The 21,035-nt window shown below is 39.5% G+C and overlaps 1 protein-coding gene across 2 annotated transcripts in view; it reads right to left on the bottom strand.

Moving 5' to 3' along the window:
• Positions 1-21,035, bottom strand: part of VWF (von Willebrand factor) — a 146,023-nt gene that overhangs the window by 46,340 nt on the left and 78,648 nt on the right. For both annotated transcript variants that reach the window (XM_074589548.1, XM_074589537.1), the window contains exons 30-34: positions 19,892-20,035; positions 10,702-10,845; positions 9,566-9,730; positions 7,042-7,085; positions 2,875-3,052 (exon numbers count right to left, since the gene is read on the bottom strand). In XM_074589548.1, the coding sequence (XP_074445649.1) occupies positions 2,875-3,052; positions 7,042-7,085; positions 9,566-9,730; positions 10,702-10,845; positions 19,892-20,035 (675 nt within the window). The remainder of the gene's footprint in view (positions 1-2,874; positions 3,053-7,041; positions 7,086-9,565; positions 9,731-10,701; positions 10,846-19,891; positions 20,036-21,035) is intronic.

The raw sequence follows: 21,035 nt of genomic DNA on the forward strand, positions 1-21,035 counted from the left end.
AGGAAGAAAATTCTCATTGTTAATAATTCAGCTACTTGGTTTCTAATTGAGATATAGCAACTTCTGCTTAAAAAAAAATAATAATAAAACAAGCCTATCTTGTATACTGTCAGGCACTGAACTGTCAAAAGGTACATCCCTTTGGAGCACTGGAACATCTTCAGACATTCTACTACACCTTCTTTTAAAGTTCATATATGAACAACAACGAAACAAGTTGGGAATAAAACAATATTGCTCAACCTTTTTTTATTCGTGGACAATAAAAAAAATTCTAAGGATAATGGAAATCCTTTTAAATTTCTCATAGGTATTCTGTAGCACAGAATGTATTAAAGCAATCCATTTAAATCAATTGAATAGGTCACAAAGTCTCAAGAGCCATGAATCACATGTTGCAAATCATAGAATCATAGGATGGTTTGGGTTGGAAGGGACCTTAAAGATCATCTAGTTCCAAACCCCCTGCCATGGGCAGGGACACCTCCCACTAGACCAGTTTCGTATTGCTATAAAATTTGTAACTAGTACAGCAAGCAAACATCTTTGTGGTGTAACTCATGATCTATTCTCTGAACTCAATTAATATGACATGGGAAGAACAGTTTTTCAAGTACTTCCTCTTTGCAAAAGCATTTGTCATACCATCTGCACTGTCAAGCAATCATTTGAAAGGCCTCCGGTTCTCTAAATAATTGAACACTACTTCACTGAATCATGAGTAAATTAAGCATGCACTGCCATGCTCCTGCAGCATGGATCACCTAACCAGCCTCCCTCCATAACAACAAAGAGATGCTGAAACACACTGCCCTCCTACTAAGCACCTACTTTGCTATGCCCATCTCTAAAGTTTACTGATGGCTGTGAGTTTCGGCTCTGACTTCAGCATACGCAGCATCAGAATGAGCCTTCCCGCCAGCTACAGATGTTGCTTTGGTTGACACAGCATCACCCTAATTTTGCTAAGTAGTCATTGAAACGAGGCTACTTTACCCATGGACTTTTGATCAACTGGACGGGGTTGGGATTTTTTCCTCCGCTTATAACATATGAAAATTTACCCCTTCTCATCACAAGCTGTACCACCTCGGGAAAAAAAAAAAGTTAAATTTTGCATATCATGGCTCACTAAATTCATAAAGACCTAAAAAAATCTTAGTTCACGTTAAACAGCAGCAATCTGAAGTCAACTATAGGTCTTTTCATGATAACCAGCTAATGGTACAAATGATAATTTTCATTTCATCCTGTCAGAAAATGTTTATGAAGACATTTTTTGCCCAATGTATGCTGAAATTTTTGCCAAAAGTAATGCCTTCATGTTGCTATCAATGTATTTAGGATTAAGAAAATTATTACAGAGGCACTTTTTATAAGTAGATATCACTAAGAGTATCCTTTAAACTTTATAAAATATTTATAATTATTCAACTAAAATCTTTCTACCTTTTTGAAATATATGAAAAAAAGAAATGCTAGCTTTAAAGAGTTTGAGTAATCGAATGCGCTTTTAGGAAATGCTAAAAGTTGGGGTGTTAAAATTTTGGATGTCTAACAGTTCAGGGATCAATATCTAGCTCCCCAGCTTAGGTATTTCAAGCAGTGCCTTGAAGAAAGTGTTCTTAAAACAGACAGTTCAGCAGGCGACGTTTCAAATTGAGATTATACATTATAAAGCGAAGATACATATAGGCTCGTGATTTACTTTAAAAAGTAAATATGATTTTAAGCGTAAGCCCAATTTTCAGAATTACACTGGGGAGTCCTCTCAGCTTCATTAAAGCCAAAGAGATTCAGGCTCTGAACAGGATTCAAACACTATCCAAAATAACACCTACAGGTTCCTATTTTGGAGATTTCTGCAATTTTTAGCTGTAATAGCACGCATGATTGGGCTCTATCTGATCTTTTGGACATTTAATTCAAAATAAGCATCTTGACTAATCTTTATGGAAACCGAGCATATGACTACAGTGCATTTGGCATGGAGAGGAGGCTCTGCTCGGTCCCCAAACCCAGGATGGGGTTTACCAAAAGACTCAGTGGCTGAGCCTACCCCCTTGTTCCACCATGAAGTGCTCTTCCCTGTGACAGCCGTGGAGCGATGCTCTGTGCCATGCTGCATGCAGCCAGGCATCACCGCCTCCTTTATCTGACACCATTTCACGGTTGTCAGAGCATCTGTCTGTGCACTGAGGTGATCCAGAGGCTCCAGCTCATTTTTTTGCTTGACATCATCACTCTTATCTTCCTCCCTCAAGTCTTCCTTTCACATATGTGGGATTTTCCTAAGATCACCAGCCTCAGGGCTGAATCCCTGCGCCCTGTAAACATGCATAGGTGCACTTAATTTCTGTTCCTGTCATCTCAGCCCAGGCATTAATCACACAGCGTTCACCGTTTCTGCTCAAATACTCAGGGTGAGGTTTTCTGGAGGCAGGGAGCATTTGTTGTTGTTGTTTCTTTAATACATGCGCTGGATTGAGGTCAGGCCAAACCCTCAAGCCTAGAGATGGACCAACACTACATTGCGTATATCATGCTGTGCTAAATTTCTGTTTTCTTCCACACACTCTCCTTCCCACTTCACACAGCTCTGGAAATGGAGTGTGAGATTCTCTGACACAGCAATGTAGCTACACTAATGTAAAAAATAAGCTTGCAGTGGCCCTGAACTTGCATCACACATTCCAGGCATCAGTGAGATACACACACTTCACTGTTTATTTAAGCCGCATACAACGTTAATTCCTCCCACCTCGGTCATCTTTGATGTGTGCAATGACTGAGCAGCTCCATTCAGCACTACGTTTCTGACAAACATTTCAAGTGATGGGGAGGAAGGCCACACATGCAAAGATAAATACTCACAGGGACACATCCATCGGCAGCCACAAGTTTCTTCAATCTTAACAGCAGGAAGATTGCTGTGACATACTGGTTTTGGCATCCTCTCACAGTTAATTTGGTGACTCTCCAGAACTGTGTAATCTCCAGGAAAGCATGTCACAGTGTGGCACTGGTCCGGTAATGTCCATTTGTCACCAGGCTAGATAGGGAGACATGGATATGTAACAATTGAGAAGAACATGGGCGGAGAGGAGAAAAATGCAAAACTTGGCTGCTGCCACGCTCCTACAGCTAGCAAGTGAAGTGACACTGACAGCAGGGCCGCTCAAATTAGCCTTGGATAATTAAATAATAGAATGCAGTATATTAAGGACTTCATGAGGATGAGAAAGTTTAAATTAGCAACACTGTAAGAAACAGACTGTGAAGTTCCAAGCAAAAGATAATGGTCTCGAATAGGAGATGTTTTGTTACAGCAGAATGAAGTTATCTGGTACTCCATCTATTGTTAGCTCAGCCATCCTACAGCATGCATGAATAGCATAGTCAATAAAGAATTCCCCTTAGCTTTTCTTTAAATGTCAAAGCATTAAGTTTTCATAAGCCATAAAATTATTTTAGAAAAAGCTCTGTGCACAGATGGTCATGGCACAGCAGGAATTAACAATATTTGTTCCAAGCTGAAAAGGCGTGGAATACTCTGGTTATTTTATCCATTACTCCAAAACTTTAAAACAGTTCCTCCCTTCCTGAAAGGAAATTGTTCCTTTACCAGATTAATGTTATTAGACGTACACAGTGGTTTTGTAAAACTAAAAATAAAATATAAACTATATTCTCATTTTCTAAAGGACAGTCTAAATTTTAAGGCGCCGGGATTACATACTACTAAATGACCAAGAAATAGATGTGGTCATAATCTGGAATATCTCAAAGATTCCTATCTGCAAAAAGCTGAGCTCTCTGGCCCCGATCCTGCAGAGCTCTGAAGTCAATAAATACGCTCAATGAATTTCAAAACAGAGTGTTCACCCCTGAGGTCTGCGTTCCCAAGAATATCCCCAAATATGGGAAACAGCCCTTTCCAGACCCATCTCTACAGAGGTGAGTCCAGAAGCACTAGTAACAAGTGCGACAGTGGTTCTATGAACTGGGCAACGTGTCTTGATATTCACAAGCAGAAACATGCGGGGAAGAAGATAATTGCTATTGGGCAAGGTTATCTCCCATCCTCTCCTTTCCAGCTTACCCATCATTCCCATGAAAGAGAAGAACAAAGTGGCAAAATGTCTAGGTAACCACAGCATCATTCACAGACTATTTTTTGGCACTAGCGTGCAAACTAAGAATAGTGATGTAAAAGTACTGCTCTGTATCTCTGAGCTACGTGATACTGTCAAGTCTAAATGAGAACTGCCAGATTTGCAGCCATAAAAATTTACATATTAAATAAGAGTTAATTTACTGCTTTAATTTACAAGTTAGATACTGCTTTGTATGTTTTGGGACAGGAGAAGGGAACTTGTCCTGAAAGTGACTTAAATCTTTTCAGGTTTGTGAGCCTAGAGGAAGCTGTGAAACAGTAATATGAGGAGCTTTGAGTATGGAAAAAATATTTAGGAAGAAATTGAATGTTTTTTAGTTACAGTTGTCTCTCCTACTGAAAGTAGAGCACCTGGAAGGGTACATATACAGCTGTGCAAGTCTGGCAAAGGACCCTTTAGCTTCCATGCATATTTAACTTTTTTATTTCACTCCTTAACAGGACATCTATTGGAAAACATCTAAGAGCTTGACAAGAAAAGCACAGCACATTAAAACAAAAAAATCAATTGAATGATCCAAACAAAGCCAAGAATCCTCATGCAAAGGAAAACGCAGGGACTCTGAAGACAAAGAAAGCCTAAATCCCAATTGATATGAAATCGTAGGAGTAAGAATAAGACAGAAAGGAAAGCAAAAGCAGAGGTTTCTAAATCATGAAGGATAAGTCTGCTGAAACCGATGAGCCTGCCAGCACACCGGAGGAAGCCTCAGACTTCCTCTCTAAGGGAGCTCTGAACCTATGGACCTGGACTTGCACACTCTTCCTCTTACTGTGCATCTGCAGGAGAGAGAGCCATGCACCTCAACCAGGTTCACCAGCTGGCACCTTTTAATTTAGTTACTGGATATGATACTTTAGCCACTGGATATGTTCAGTAACTAAAAAACTTACTTGGATTCAAAGAGTGACTGAACAAATTCACGGAAGAGAAAACTATTGAGCACTATGAAACAAAACAGATGCCACTCGCAGCTCAGGGTGTCCCTGAGTCACAAATTATTAAAGGCCAGGAAAGTTCAGGGAAGGATCATATATGCTTACTTACACTCTTCCCTGACGTCTATTTTTGGACACATAATGCAGGGTGTTGGATGGATTTTTGGCCTGACCTAGCAGATTTGATCTTCTGTCCTTGTGCTACTAACCTTAGCCATGAATCTTCCTTCAACAGTCATTTCCAGGGTAGAAGTAATAACAAAAGAAACAAACAAACAAAAAAAAGTAACGAGTCACATCACTCCTGATATTAGACAGGATTTAGTCTGAGTTTTTTGATCCTGAGAACTCTGATTTCCTTGCAAACTGCAAGAGATCAGTTCCCACAATCTCCAGGTGCATGACAGACATCCCGCTTGGGGAACTGAGCCTCCTGCTGTAACTCTGAATAACGCCTAAAATATTATGGAACCGATATAAGAGCCTGTGTTTTATGAATTAGGAAAGAGCCTTGATTCTTCATCCCTGTGGATTTGTGGACTATGCTGGAAAAGGGTAACAGGCCGACGATGGCACATTACTGACCGTGAGTCAGCAGAGGAATTCAGAGGGTGGGTGCTCAACACCAGAGGCAGAACATTTCCATGGTGTCCTCTAGGCACGACAGGATGCTCAACAGCCTGCTGCAAAAGGTAATGGCTACCATGTTGGCAGCGCCTTCTAAACCCATTTTTTCTGGCTGAGAGAAGAGATAACACAAAATCCACCTAAATTTGAAAATGTGGTTCATTTTTAATACAGACTGGAGCCTGGCCTCTTTTCTTCCAAAAGCATTTTAGCCAGAACAGAAATTGTGCTTTAAGTTTACCACCAAAAAAATGAAACTTGACTTGTCTGAAATTCAAGTTGAGGCTTCCCAGCACTTATCTACATGTAGCTGTGTCTGCTTCTATTACCCCAGAGGCCAACCTCAAAGCCACCAGGTTATACGTAGTGTCTGACCTAGCTAAAGTCTTTCTGTGCCCTGACCAGCTGGCCAAGGCCAACCATGTAAAGCAGCTTTGATCCACATATATTTCCTATGTCTAGAGAATTCATAAGAGTTTCTTTATCAGCCACATCCTTCCCTACAGTCATGTCTTCACAAGGGAAAAAGCAAAGGAATATTTTTAATGTAGTGGAAATTCAAGCTAAATCCTAGGGTAGAACTCATAACTGACCCCTACTAGAAAACACGCAACAAGCTTATGCTAATATTTTTAAATGTGTGAAGTATCATATACACTCAAAAACCTCAGCATTTCACCTGAGATGAAGGAACTGAACCATTTATAACATCTACATCATTCATTTCTTAGACCGGATCACTTTTGAGAGATCAGACAGGTTTACTAATATATCTGAGCATTTTCTCAGGATTAATAAAAGCTTTTCTGCAAAAACTAAGAACTTTGATTTCTTTACTTGAGATGGTTTTCCCTAGAGAGATGACTATCACACAATAATTACCTTCCTATAAAATTTTCATAGGGACAAGGTACTTGTATTTTTAGCAGAAGGAGAGGGTCTGGACAACGACTATGCTTTTTACCTTTACTCTGGCCATGTCCAGCTTTGCCAGAAGTTCTTTCATCAGGACATGGAGACACTTTTCTTTGTCAGGGAAGACACACACAGTCACAAGTTTTGGCACTACATTGCCTTCAATAGCATTCAACACACTGCAAGATCAGGTGTCATTAGAGGGAGTCTCCTATGTGTGCAAAGTTATCCCACCAGTTCAAAAGCCAACATTTTTCTCCTCCAAAATAATTCTTAATATTGTCCAACACTTTTTGTTTCAGATTATCTAAGAGGGTATCCATGGTCCTGCATGAATTTTTGTAGGTTGAAATCCAAATGGATGACTCAGGCAATACACTTACTTTCTTTTTGTTTCCATCCTCATCTATACATTCTCTGACAGGGTCTGAAAGAGAAACAGACATCTTTTAGCCATCTCCCTCCCTTATCCAGCATTTTAAGTGGTGGTCACCAAAATACAGATTGCTTACTTAAAAATGTGATTTAGGAGGTAAGAAGGTTTTTTTTTTTTTGGTGCTAGAATGTGAGAATCCCTACCTGAAGACTGCAGGCATTTGTCCAAAGTGTACAAGAGTCAGCATTACCTGACTTCTGCAATGATGTTGGTCCCAAAATACCCTGTGGGCAACCAGTAAGCTGTAATTCTACAGCACTCCTTGTACTGACATACAGCTCTGCCCAGATGGTACTTAAAGGATCATGGCTTTAGCTGTGAGGCAGGTTCCAGCCCTACTTCTGAATCTTGCGATGAATTGAGAATATTTCTGGTAATTAGCAGTTAATGAGAATTTACGCACCCATGCATACACACATTTATTAAACGCAGAAAGACAAATACAGCAAATAACCTTAAGGTAAGATTTGTCAGCAACTAGCATAAGTATGAAAATAGCTGCAAAAACAAGGCATCCACTGAATTGCATTTTCTACATCAATGTGCTCTCATAACACACCTAAAGATATATGGAAAGTAATTTCATGTAAGTACTATGGTATGACAGTGTGATAAGCACGTGTCTAGGAAATTAAAACACTGACTAGCAAACTCTTTATATAATACAATACTGCTAGCATATATAGGCTATATGGTCTGTCTTTTCCAGGACAAGTAGTGTATTTTGAAAGCATTTAGGAAATCTTTTAAACCTTTTTAATAGTATTGTTTTTGGTCCTTTTCCATACATAAAGTAAGACTCCCTCCGTACAAGAAATCCAACTGTATGAGTCTGGAGGGGAAAATTATACTTTACAGATTGTAAGAAACTTAAATAAAACAAAACAAAACAAAATACACAAAATAAGAAGATAGTTTCCCACCCTATAGCAAAGGCTTTACCATTAGCAAAAGGGAGAGCTAAATTTTTCAGATTTAGGTGTCTAATATAAGATACCTATCACTTGAGTTTTTGAGCATACACTTTTTTCTGTTGGAAAACCTTTCATAAAAATGCAAAGGTTTCACCTCCAGTACCAAGAGGTTATAGCACAGATTGCAATAAGAAAATAGTTGCTGGTTTCAAATTCCTGCTCCCCATCCTATATCTTGGATCAATGTAATTTAGGGCAAGAAAATCACATATTTTACAGTGTGAGGAAAGGAAATGCATCTTTAAAAGCTTATTTTAAAAGAAAAGAAAGAAAATGGCAGCTGTTTAAATCTAGAAAATGGCAGCTGTTTGATGCTCTGGAGAGATTTTAAAATGCCAGAAGTGATCCCAGTGGAGACTGATCGGATATCTCTAAGCTGGACTGTGCACATTCTGCAACTTCCTCATTCTTAGTGGTACTTGGCTCTGCAAAAAAGTCCACTTATTTTAATGGAGACATAACTAAGCCCTCGTAAAGCTGGTAAAAACCCGTGCAATGACTAACATGATGAGACAGGGGTTTGTGGAGAGAACATGTAGATACTATTGTAATAGAAATAACAACAACAGTGTGAGTAATAAGTATTTATATCAAACAGATCAAGGAGGCAAAAGAAGTAAAATACTGTCCGGAGTTGCAGTGAGTTTTCTTAGACTGGGGGCATTGCTATCGACAAATAAATGAATGTTTCATTAATATATTTTACACTTTTTTCCCCAGTATTTGTTTTCCTGGAAAAGTTAATTCTTGCTTAATATTTTTTTTTTCCCCTTACACTTTGGCTGAATTCTGTGTACATATTCACATAACCGTGCTTAGGTCTGTGCAGAAAAATATGTAACTTGAAATCTTTACTCTCAATTAACTTGTACCATTTCTGAAGCATGCCCCCATTCATGACAGTTTGAGCTTTCCTGGTGTCCTTCAGTTAATGATGAGCCCCTATTATTAAGATGATATCTTGAAAGTTCAGGCCTAAGTAGGTTTAGAAATTTTGCTGAAAGTCGGTTAATTAGAATAACAGTTGGCTACATGCTGAAAGGGCTCAGATTTTGTGATGGTGGTGGTCTAGGTTAGCATTTGTGATGACTCTTGGTGAAAAACTAACAAACGAGCATTGGGCTGACTTTTCAAATCAAGAAAAATCATTCTGGTTTTGGCGTTGGGAAAAGTAAAACCATTGCCAAATGGAAAAAAAAACTAGAGCAGGGCAGGTTTAGATTAGACATGAGGAAGTTCTTTACAATGAGGGTGGTGAGACACTGGAACAGGTTGCCCAGAGAGGTGGTGGAGGCCCCATCCCTGGAGACATTCAAGGCCAGACTTGATGAGGCTCTGAGCAATCTGATCTAGTTAAAGATGTCCCTGCTCACTGCAGGGGGGTTGGACTAGATGACCTTTAAAGGTCCCTTCCAACCCAATGCATTCTATGATTCTATTCTATTTCAATTTGGGGGGCTTGCTCCACTTATGAGGCTACAACTATATTGTACTTACCCATGCACACCTTTTTGATAAATTCACTATTCAGTGTGATCATAGTGGATAAGTCTTCAAAATTCTGAAGCTTCATGATTCTGCTAGCAGCTGATGGCCCAGTCAAAGTCTTTAGTTGCTCTTCATCATATCTGTTCCCAACTCCAATTGGAAACAGGGATACCCCTAGGAAAAGAGAAGAAAGGGTTTTAAATGGGCAATGAACAGGAGAAGGAGGTCTTTGTTGTCATATTTTTTCATTTGCTTCTTAAAAAAAAAGAATTGGGAAAAGTTTTTTTCCCAACAGTTAATTTTCATGTTTTACTTGCATCACTCCTTCCACATTTAATTGCTAAAGGCAATTACGGGCAGAAATGGCAATGCTCTAATCACAGTGTTAGCTTAGATGAGCTCTATTAGTCCCAAGTATAATAAGATCATGCATGGTCAACAAACGCAGCTGCAGACTTAATGACAACATCTTCACTTTTTTTCAAATGTAAAAAAAACTCAATATGTTGGGTTTTTTCTTCAGTTACAGGGCAACTGGACTATTTTCAAGTCATTTAATTAAAAGATAATAGTTGTTATTTAGTTCATGCCTTATTCAATAGCTCCCAAAGCAACCTACAAAGGAAGTCACTGTTCCTCAGTTGAACACCTGAGGAAGCTGAGGTATAGAGACTACAGCCAGAAAAGAAAAAATATAATGCAGCACACATTGATACCAAAGTATATTCCTGCATAGGTCAGTGCAGAATCTGATCAAATGTTCTGCCTGTTTATTATTATTGCAGTGAACCTTTCAAGATTCACTGTACTGCAACAGTATTGAATGTATAGCACTAGGTCACATTTCTGTCATCCTTGTCTATTCACAGGAACTGGGAAAACTAAATGCCACTAATTTGTGAAGCCTATGGAAGCTGTTCAGCTTAAAGTGTAGGTTGGTCCTGAATTTACCAGTAATTCAGAAGCATCTTCATCAGGCAGGTTTTGTTCAGGCCTGTTTCTTACCAGAACATTACGCACAGTAAGTCCATACCAATGAACTTCTGTGAACATACCAGTGCCTTAATTTTTCATCCTTTGTTCTAGTGCATTACTTAAAAAGCAACAAATCTGCTTAAAAATAATGACAGCAAAACAAGATTTACTGTTCATTCTTGCAGAAAGTGCAGCCGCCTCCACACTGTCTTCTGATCTCCCCGACACGATGACTATCGCAATCTTGGATGCGCTGGGCCTCCCTCCATGGGATTCTGACATTGCGTTCTGAACTATGAAATCAATGGCTTTTCCTAAGAAGAAATAAACAGATAAATGAAAGCTATGATAGAAAACTCATGGAAGGCTTTAAAACTAAATCTTGCTTTATGTTAGTAGGTTATACAGTTATGGAAAATACTTCTTCTTAAAGAACTTTTAATGTCTGCTTTATTGCTGCCACACGAAAGGTCTCAGCTACTAAGAACCTACCAATACTATTAATGCCCCTCAACACAGGAAGACCAGCCTCAGCTCCCCAGTCTCCGAAGTAATGGGAATTTTACCACTTTTCCTTAGACATTGGGATAAAGTTATGCTCCTCACTTTAGTAGTTACCTTTTCCAACGTATTACTACTGGTTACACAAAAGGAGAGAAGATATTGTAGAAGAAAATGTATTTATTTCTCAATTGCAGAACAACAGTGACATCCAGTGGCTATCTGATCTGCAACTTCACACCACTGAATTGTACACACAAGTTGCTCAGCTCCCAGAAAGGATCTAGTCCTTCCCTAATTTGGTCAACTTTTTCTATGGGTGCAAAAAGGTATCTTGCCTCCCTACTACCAGCAATGTCTCTGAAATCTAGACTCAGACTAACCGTACTATAACTGGGTGATCCATATTAAAACAAACAAACAAAAAAACCCAACAACAAACAAAACCCATCAAACCCCACAAAACACATGAAGAAATTCTACCATAGCTCAAATCACAAATTTGCCTAAGTGGGTAGCTGCTGCCCTTACATTTAACATTTATGAACACTCGGGCAAATTTTTGTTCAAAATTATGACCTCATCAAGAGAGCACTTTGCTATTACTTGTATTTGGGTATGTATTTGCACAAATATTTACACCGGGAATCATGATAGGGAGCTTTCTTAAAACCTCCTTTGGACTTGGAAGTTATCAGGTCAGGAAGTAGCAATGATACCGTGTGACTGATGTGACATTCAGGGCAAACAGTGAACAGTGAATAACAAATACCTGAAAAACTAGTTCCTCTGAGTAACCTGCAAGGACTGTGGAGCAGAAATCTGTTTGCCCGAGGAATTCACTAAATAATTTTAAATACTAAACACATTTGTAAAACACTGGAAGTCAGATCGTAGATAATTCACCAGCACATTGACAAAATACCTTAGCACATCTGAACATTTTGCACTTCATGTCTTCTTTCATCATGTCACTCACCCCTTTTCAATGGCAAAAAACAAAGAACCTTTTCCCAAGCTTCTGCAAGCATGGACCACCTCTAGGAAGCACTATTGACAGCACATCGACTATTGATAACGTGGCTACAGCAATTGGATATTCTACAAGGCTTTAATTAAGCTTTCAGGAAGAATTTATGCCTTGGAAGAATCTAGCCCAGAATAGGTATCTGAAAAAAAGCCTAAACGTCTCCTTTGCCACAGTACTGGTTTGGAAGTGACATTCCCTTCTCAATTACCATGGCTTCCCCATCCTTTCCTGCTGTCTTATATACCTTATAGACCCTGAATGACAGTCTTGTACCCCCTTCCCACCTTATCCAGAGTCCTCTTCTTCCCCATTAGCACATTATCACTGTTTCCTCCCCAGAGCCTTTGCCTCATCTTCATGCATCATCTCTCCACACAGATGTCCACACCTAAAGAGCTGAGACCCACCAGGAACTGCTAGCAGGCCCTGTCAGACCTATCGCAGGAATAGGATCCACATCAGCTTCTCCTCCGATAAGCTTCCATCCATCATGCACCATTTACCTTCACTAGCAATCTCCTGTCTAGAAAGGGTTACGTATTTTTCCAAGGAATAGTTTTCAAATGGAAAGCTGTGTGCTTGTTCAAATCAAAATGCTTTTTGGAAATGTCAGCCGAGATCAGAAAGTATATAATGATTATGATCTCGCTATATAATTATTATCTTTTATTTAATTCTTCCAACTGCGTATATTTGTTCTGTTCTAGTCATTTGATTTTCATTCCCATTTTAATTCCAAGTCATATTTTATATACGAAACGAAAACGCCTTAGTGTTTTTGTTCAGTGAAAACCTCAAAGTTTTGAATGTTTTTCTACTTGCAACAAAATATTTATCAAATCATTGTTAGTTGGGTGATGGCAATTCCATTTCACAAACTGCTATTCCTGACCAGAAAAATTAACTAACCCCAGGTATTAACTCATGTCCTTGTACAGCTGTCTCACAATCATTGCTACAAATGGTTTTGCTTTCCAGTAGTTACTCTGTATATCTGTGGAGGTAGATGTTAGATGCAGAATAGCATGTTACCTATAAATAACTAAGGGATAAAACAAAATACAGAAAATTAATATGACTATATTCCAATCCCTGAGATTGCTTCAGGATGGTCACTGTGCCAGAAAACTAACTCATTTCCCGTTTGTCCTATAAATAATTACTAAAAAAGTATTTCACATTTTAACCTCCAAATATTTTAGCTTAAACTTTTGCACAGTCAGAATCACAAACGATTTTTCATTCATTTTTGAAAAGTACTTGGAATTTCTATGTTTGTCTTTTTTTAATGACCCATCGACTTTTGTGTGGTTGGTGTGGTCACCAGCTGCTCCAGCTCCATTTTTCTTTCCCCATTAATTCTGAAAATTTTTAGCAACCTCCATACATATCTGTAAACTGGAAAATCCATTATTTTCATAATTTCTAATAAAGAAATCAACTTCCATTGTAATAGAACCAGGGACTATTTCAAAATCCCCAAAAAACAATTACTCAATTTAACGCATGGAAAATTTGTTTTAGTGTACTGAAAAATCTGGATTTCTCCCCTTATTTTGAAGCCAGCTCTAGAGAAAAGAGCCAGGTGTCTGAAGACATGATCAAACGAACACTTTTGCCCTGCTGGAGGGATTCAGAAAGTCACCATTCCAAGCTGGAAGCTGTCACTTCTCAGCTGTTTGTTTCTACATCTCACCAGGGAGGGTAATACAAAACTCCTCAGAGGCCACAATAAAAAATATTGACTACGAATAAACCAATCAACCTGAACATTTTCTTACCACCAGACTGCAACGTAACAGTAATCTGCCATTTTCATACCAGTAAAAGAAATTTTAAATGTTTATGCTGAAATAAATATCACCAAGCTCTATTAAAACTGGAAAGAGGGCACAGCATCTTGGTCATAATTAAACTAGCCTTAAAATGACCAGGTCTGAGCCACATGGGCTTCAGCCTTTATGAGACCACCTTGTGCCTTGTACACCCCTTCAGCTCTGACATATCTACCTACATTGCAAACACATTTCTGGCTGCGTTAGCGCCGTTGCGAGCTGCTGGCAGAAGGAATGGTCCTCTCCTCCAGGTGTGCCACCAGCTGGGCATGCCCTCCCAGTCCCCTGCAGCCAGCACTGCTGCCCACCCAGCCAGATGCCTCGGGCAACTCACCATGTCTGAAAAATAGCCGTTCCAAAAAAAAAAAAAAAAAAAAAAAAAAAAAAAAAAAAAAAGTGCATTGTTTTCAGCCATTTTGGCCTTTCTCTCAGCTTGCAGAAGGCCCAATGCACACCCCTCCCCGCAGAAGGGAAGGCAGTGCAAGCGTGCAGCACTGAGGTCTCAGGGAGCTGGGCCCTTCTGTTGTACCTAGCTCTTAAATCTCTCAAGCTGTGTGGGAACACACCATCAGATTTTTATTTTTTTTCAGTGATGGACCCTAGAGGAAAACAAATGCTAATAGAAAATACCCTAAATCCTGCTCCGTAAAACAACAAAACAATTTTTTTGTCTTTAAAGCAAACCTGACAGTGGCCAAAACATCATTTGCTAGTGTTGACGAGGGTTATCATATAAGCCCCAGTGAAGTGAATGGGAGGTTTGCTATGGGCTTTAAGGGTTACATGTTTTTAAGGATTTTCACTGTGTGTGCATGTGACCCCAAGTCCGGACTAGCAGGCAACATGTTCCCGCATACTGAACATAGGAGTAAACTATGTTAGTCTCATGTATTATTGTTACAAAAGGTTTCTGTATCTCACATACAAAATGCACCATCAAAAAAAAAAAAAAAAAAAAGGAAAAAGGCAACAAATGGGCTTTGGAAGCAGAATGACTTCTATACTCACATGTATTTTAGGCATTGGACACACAACCCATGAGAAATCAAGATGGAAGTCTCAAAGCCAAAAGCCTTCACTGCATACAGCAGAATAACATTGCTGAGAGCAACATGACACACAATAAAAATATCTGCTCCCAAAGGCAGTGGACGTGATGAGGAATGCGTGTCTGGTCGTCCGTCCCTGACCTCCTGCCCCCTCTTCTCCTACTGCCTCCTGACACGTTACACTTATGCTGGTCCTGATAGGCATAACAGACACAATTAATTTTACACATGCACACACACACACCCTTCCCAAATTTGAGCATCTAAACATTTATCTGGATAACTGAACAAAAAGGCCTAGCTTGCGGGAGCACTGAGCCCCCAGCAGCTTTTCATCTCAGTCAGCAGGGCGTGATTGTTAGTCATCAGGAAAAACGTCCAGGGAAAAAATGCAAATAAATAAAAAGAAAACAAACAAACAAACAAAAAAACAACCCCAAAACCCCACATTGATCTAATGGGACTGCTTTAAAAAGGGCAGGTCAGTCATTCCAAAGGCTGCCACCACAGCACAGCACCTTCTCCCCACCTTTCAGTGCTGATACACTCCCAACTACACTATAGAGTACAAAACAAAAGTTGTTTTGAATAATCATTAGAGCAAAGCCAACAGAAGATATCCTACAGAGAGGGGGGAGGCGGGGGCAGATGGAGAAGGGATGGCATCACTGCACAGCCTTCTCTCAGCTAAGACTATGAACATTTGATGCTGAATTTCTGACAGTCAGAAAAGGCTTTGTAAGAACCTTTTTCTGGTTGCCTTGGACAAAACTATTCAATAAGGGCTAATTAGCTGAATAATTTCATTTTATTTTTTTTTTAAATCATTTGATGCACATCCAAGCCAGACTTGCATTCTGAAGTAATAATTCAGAATAGTTCACATAGAGGTTCCTGCAAGGACTGAAAGCTGACTAAATGGACATAAGCAAGCTTTAAGGACAAAAGAGAATCTGTTGAGCAGGGCTGGAGGTGTTTACGGGGATCTACAGGGAATTACACTAGATTCTGCCTTATTGAATAATTTCATTAATGATTTGGATAAAGGAGGAAAAATGTGTCAAAAGGCATGCTAATCTGAATCACAGATATCAGATTGGGAGCAATTATGAACATCATGGAATGAACTGAAAGAGCACAAGGTGCCCTAGAAACATCTGAAATACATCCAAGAAATAAAAAAGATTCATCCCAGAATAAGCCAATCTACAGGAAAATAAACCAACGCACAGACATTTAATGGTTTGGTGGGTGCCTCAGGGAAAGCAGAAACTGCTTAAAAGCAACCTTTGCAATTATTTTCTTTAATTTTGCCTGAAATGAGGAATAAAATGTAAAGCCCCCATGAGGGTCTGTGGAGTTGTGACAGACAGGGGATTCCGGTTAGGCAGAGGTTCCTGCCGGGAACTTGTGAATCAGTGCCTTAAGTGGCCTCAGTGGTTTCGCTAACACTTCTGCAACATCTCGACCAAAAAAGAAAAAGTACTACAAGAGGTCTTAATCACTCACAAGTACTGAAAGCTGCCTGGGAAAGAAGCAAAAAAGAAATGGCTCCTCAGCACTTGAAGTGGTACAGAAAAAAAAACAATGCTATCTGGACTGCGGATAGTCTAGATTGCATCTATTTAACCAAGGATTTGTCTAATCAGGAACAGCCCTCTATGATGATAATCCTGAAGCTGGTCTTTTTATCTAAATTTAGGGTCTTAACATTGAATTGTGGGGTTTTTTAAACTGAAAATAGCAGATTATTTTAATTTTGAAACAAATTAGCTATTGCAAACTGATCCTACAGACGGATGTTTTAATCGATCTCTGTCAATACTTAGCACATCGATATTCTGGCACTAAAATGTGCCAATTAACAGAATGGCTGAACTTTTCATGAACAGCACGGATCTGTCAGTCCAACAGCCCACCACCACTGAAAGGAGCAGGCCACAAGGCCCCAGACCCTCTCCTCTGCTTTCCTGGCTCTGCAGGTCACAAATCCGGCATTTCTCTTACCACCAAGGGGTTCTGATGACCCTGGGCTCCACCAGGACCACATTCAACTCACAAACCTTATAAGACATTAACTAAAAAAACCAAGCAAGCAAACAAAAAACCCGCCAGGACAGTGAATTCAAATAGCTCATGGAAAAGACTAGTAGGCACCCAAAGCTGGCTTCAGAAAGGAGCTTTCACCACCAATTCAGAAACAGTAGCGGGGGAACAAGTGAAGAAGACTTCTGTCTTTCAGTGGCTGGGAGCCCTTAGATCAGACAGCTGCTGACAAGACCATGGCCACGTGTGGGTGATGGGGGGAGAGATTTTGAAAATTCTGCATAGACCGCATCACTCAGGACAGAGATCTAAATCAAGAGTGCTCTGGTGGGCCTTTGCCTCCCAAACCACAGTGGATGGTTAGAAAGGAAACATTTATGCCTTCTTAATCATGACAGGCAAAGCTGAATGCTGCTATTCAATTACGCTAATAATTATAGAAAGTTTCAGCAAAAAATATTTAAGATTTTTTTCCTAAATTGGGGGGGGGGGGGGGGGAGGGGAGACACCACACATTTCTTTCCCTAATAATGCTTTTAATATAGTTGAGCCACACATATCGTACTTCCTCCAAATTTCAAGTGTGAGGCAGGCAGCGGGCATGGAAAACATCAGCCTAAATGAGCTACTTTTAGTAAAGGTATAAGAGCAAGCAAAATCATGTCTTTATAAAGTGTTAAGCAGTATTTACTGGAGGGATTGCTCAATGTGCTCCCTATGACTCTCCTAAATATCCATGAATGCTGAACTGAGGCATCTTTATGTGATTCTCAGTTCTCTTGCAGAGATCACTCTTTTAGATGAATGAAGGCTTATATAGTGAGCTCTTGACTGTAGTTAGTTTTCTTTTTTTTGTTTTCAGTGATTTCTTGTGTAAAGCTGTACACGATTTCATGATGTCTGAATATCCCCAGAGCTTCTTCTCAATAGGTTACTTGAGCCAAAATTTGCCTGATGTTATCATATTGCATTAGCATGGGAAAGCATTGTGGTATAGGCTGCTCTTTTTTCTTCTGCCTATGCCCTCAAATACTCTAGTTTTTCATGATGTCTTACGAATAAACTGTATCTCTCTCCTGGAGTTTCCTTATGGTTAAGTGAATCAGAAAAGGGAACACTTTCTGCAGTAAGACTTCTGTAGCAATGGCAACAGAGCCCACAGGTGCTCTCTGCACATATAGCTTTTTTTGACCAAAATAGGATGATTTGGATCAGCAAATATTGAATAAGGATTACACAGCATCGTGTTTCTACCATAGGGAAGCGCCAGCACAAATGGGAAGAAACAGTGCTGGTCTGGTGGTAACAATATTTTTATAGGTAAATCCTGATCAAGCCCTCCATAGGCTAGAAAGGGTTTTCAAAGGTACCAAGGGAACTGCAACATCCAGACTGAGCCATCTAGACTTTTTAAGCAGCCTCTGTGTTTCCAGAGGCCCGAGCACAGACAGAATGACATGAATGACCATGCGTTTCCCATGGATGCCGAGTCTCCTACACTCGGAGTCAGCCGAATTCACACACATTACAAGGTGCAGGACAGGACCACAGTGACTTATTTTCATTACTTCATTTGGGAGGAACTACTTCTACCCTATTCCATTTTGGTTCATTATACCACATCCCTCATTGTGGTCTCTGAGCATTTTCCAATGAGACATAAACAAATCACTAACGAGTATGTCATGTGGCTGCCGCTCCCATTTCATTTCCCAAAGGCCATGTTTTCTGTGTTTATCCTGTAATTCAGTGTGGCTTACTATACACATTACATGGAAGGCTTCGTGAAACTTATCTATTTGTACGTAACAATCTATCCCACAACGAGCCTATAGAAGTCTCATCAGCCATCTGGTATTTTTATTTCTCCAGGCTGAGAAAGCAATCATGGCTAATCCTCCTGCGAACTATGGAAGTCAGGTTTTATTTCTCACTTTTCTGTACCAATAACTCTTTACAGTCTTAAGTAGGCCAAAGACCCTAAAAATCTGTGTATTCCTCAACTCTTATAGGACCCTAATGCTAGGTGGCTGCCAGAGCAAATGTGGTTCCAGTCCAGAACAAAATTCTCAGGGTATCTGGTGAAAAATCAGTTATGCTGTAGGAGAATCATTTTTTTTTTTGCTGAACCCTACAACTGATACATGTGTGTGTACTGAATTTCCACAGACCCAGTGGGAAATCTGCGTTATGTTTTAGCACACGAAAATTGAAGTGGACGTGTTTTTCAGGATGCAGTTGTCTGGAACAGGAGATGATATTTCACAAGTAACTCTTCAGCTTAGGTGCCGCCTCAGGTGATCCTTGCTCCCTGGCACCATCTCCAGCCTTGTGCCAGCCCAAGTCCTTGTGGAACCAGCGCAGCAACTTGGATCAGGGAATTGAGCCACCCAGAATATAACTACTGTTTTGCTAAGCTATTTTTCAACTCGATCAGTTACACTGGCTCAGCACAGAGTAATGAACATCTGGCGAGGGCAGCTATTGAAGTTAGCATAAGCAGTTCTGCTGCTAAATGTCTAATCAACTAATTGACGCTGAAAGGTTAATGATCAAAGTCTTTACTTCTTAATTACGTTTTGCTTGCTTGTAAGATGATGAATGCAAATCTCGAGAATTACTTCAAGGCTAAAAAGAAACAGGTCCTCTTCTTTCCAAAATACGTTAAGATAAACCCTAACTCGAGTAACCTACAGATACATTTTATTAGAGAGAATTGAACCTTTACCAAGAAACGTACATATAGTAAAGATATGAGTGAACTAAAAAAAAAACCACCCAAGAGTCCTACTGCAACAGCATTGACATGAATCAGTGATTGGGGCCAGGCTATATTTAGCATTTCTGGATTATTTTTTCCCCCTCTTGTTTAAACATCAACACCCACATAATCACTCACCTAGTCTGGTAGGACCTTGCTCCCTTTGTTGAATTGAGCGCACCATGTCTACAAGCTTTTCAGTCTCTTGAGGCATGTTCCATGAAATTTCTAGATTGTTTTCCCTGGCATACTGCAGAACTGACACATGAATTGAAGTATTGCCTGAAGCAGAAAGCAGAAAATAAACATTTTAAGCAGTGCATAGGAATGTCTTAAAATAAATCTAAAGGATACATTATGGTTGTGTTTTACATTAAGCACAACTAGACAGCGATTTTCCATCAGAGTGTGAAAGCTGCATTTTCAATCAAAAGATCAAAACTGAACTATTCCCAGGTGAAAAAATATGCAAGTGCTGTTGGAAACAGTTGCTTTTCTGTCAGGAATCAGCATGCAGTATTTTACCTCAGATCAGTTTGACCATGATTGGAGAATGTCACTTTATTGATCTCCAAATATTATTCCTTTTCCATTTTAAAATTGTCTTTTTTTTTGATTTGCACATGGTTTTGCAAGAGCAGTAGTTTGATGCCCCCTTTTTCTGATGGGCCAAGCTCCCCAGATGACTACATTTCATGCAAATTTCCCTCTGTCATAGATCACTTGAGTGACATGCATCAGGCTGCAGCATGGGACATATTGCACCCAGGGAGCATGACCTGCAAAGGGGAATGAAGAGAAATTCCAAGTTCTGTTGTTCTCTGACAACCTGGTTCTGCTTATATATTATGTAAGAACTATGAATAAAACTATGAGCAGAGGGTTGATACAGATGGTAAATTAATATCAGACTTGCAGAATTGAACTGGGCAATACATGGTTTCTGATGAACCTCTCTTCATTATCTTAGAGGGACTTCTATTGTATACTTAAGATACTTCTGTATATAGCATACTATTCTATATCAATGCTTTGTAAAACATTTATGAATGAAGTCAATAATAATTGTGATTTCATGTACCCAGACGTTGCACCCTATATTGTTCTGAAGATTGTCTACTCACTACACTTTATAATTTTTCCACAGTCATCTTAAAGATTTTAAAACCAAGGCCGCAGTGAGGAGTCATTTCGTAGCTTCGTTATTATTGTCTTGTTCTTAATGATGTAACATTTGCTATTACAGGTTTCAAAGACAAGGAAAACAGCTAGGCTAAAATAA

Source organism: Larus michahellis, chromosome 1, assembly GCF_964199755.1.
Source record: "Larus michahellis chromosome 1, bLarMic1.1, whole genome shotgun sequence".
NCBI lineage: Eukaryota > Metazoa > Chordata > Aves > Charadriiformes > Laridae > Larus > Larus michahellis.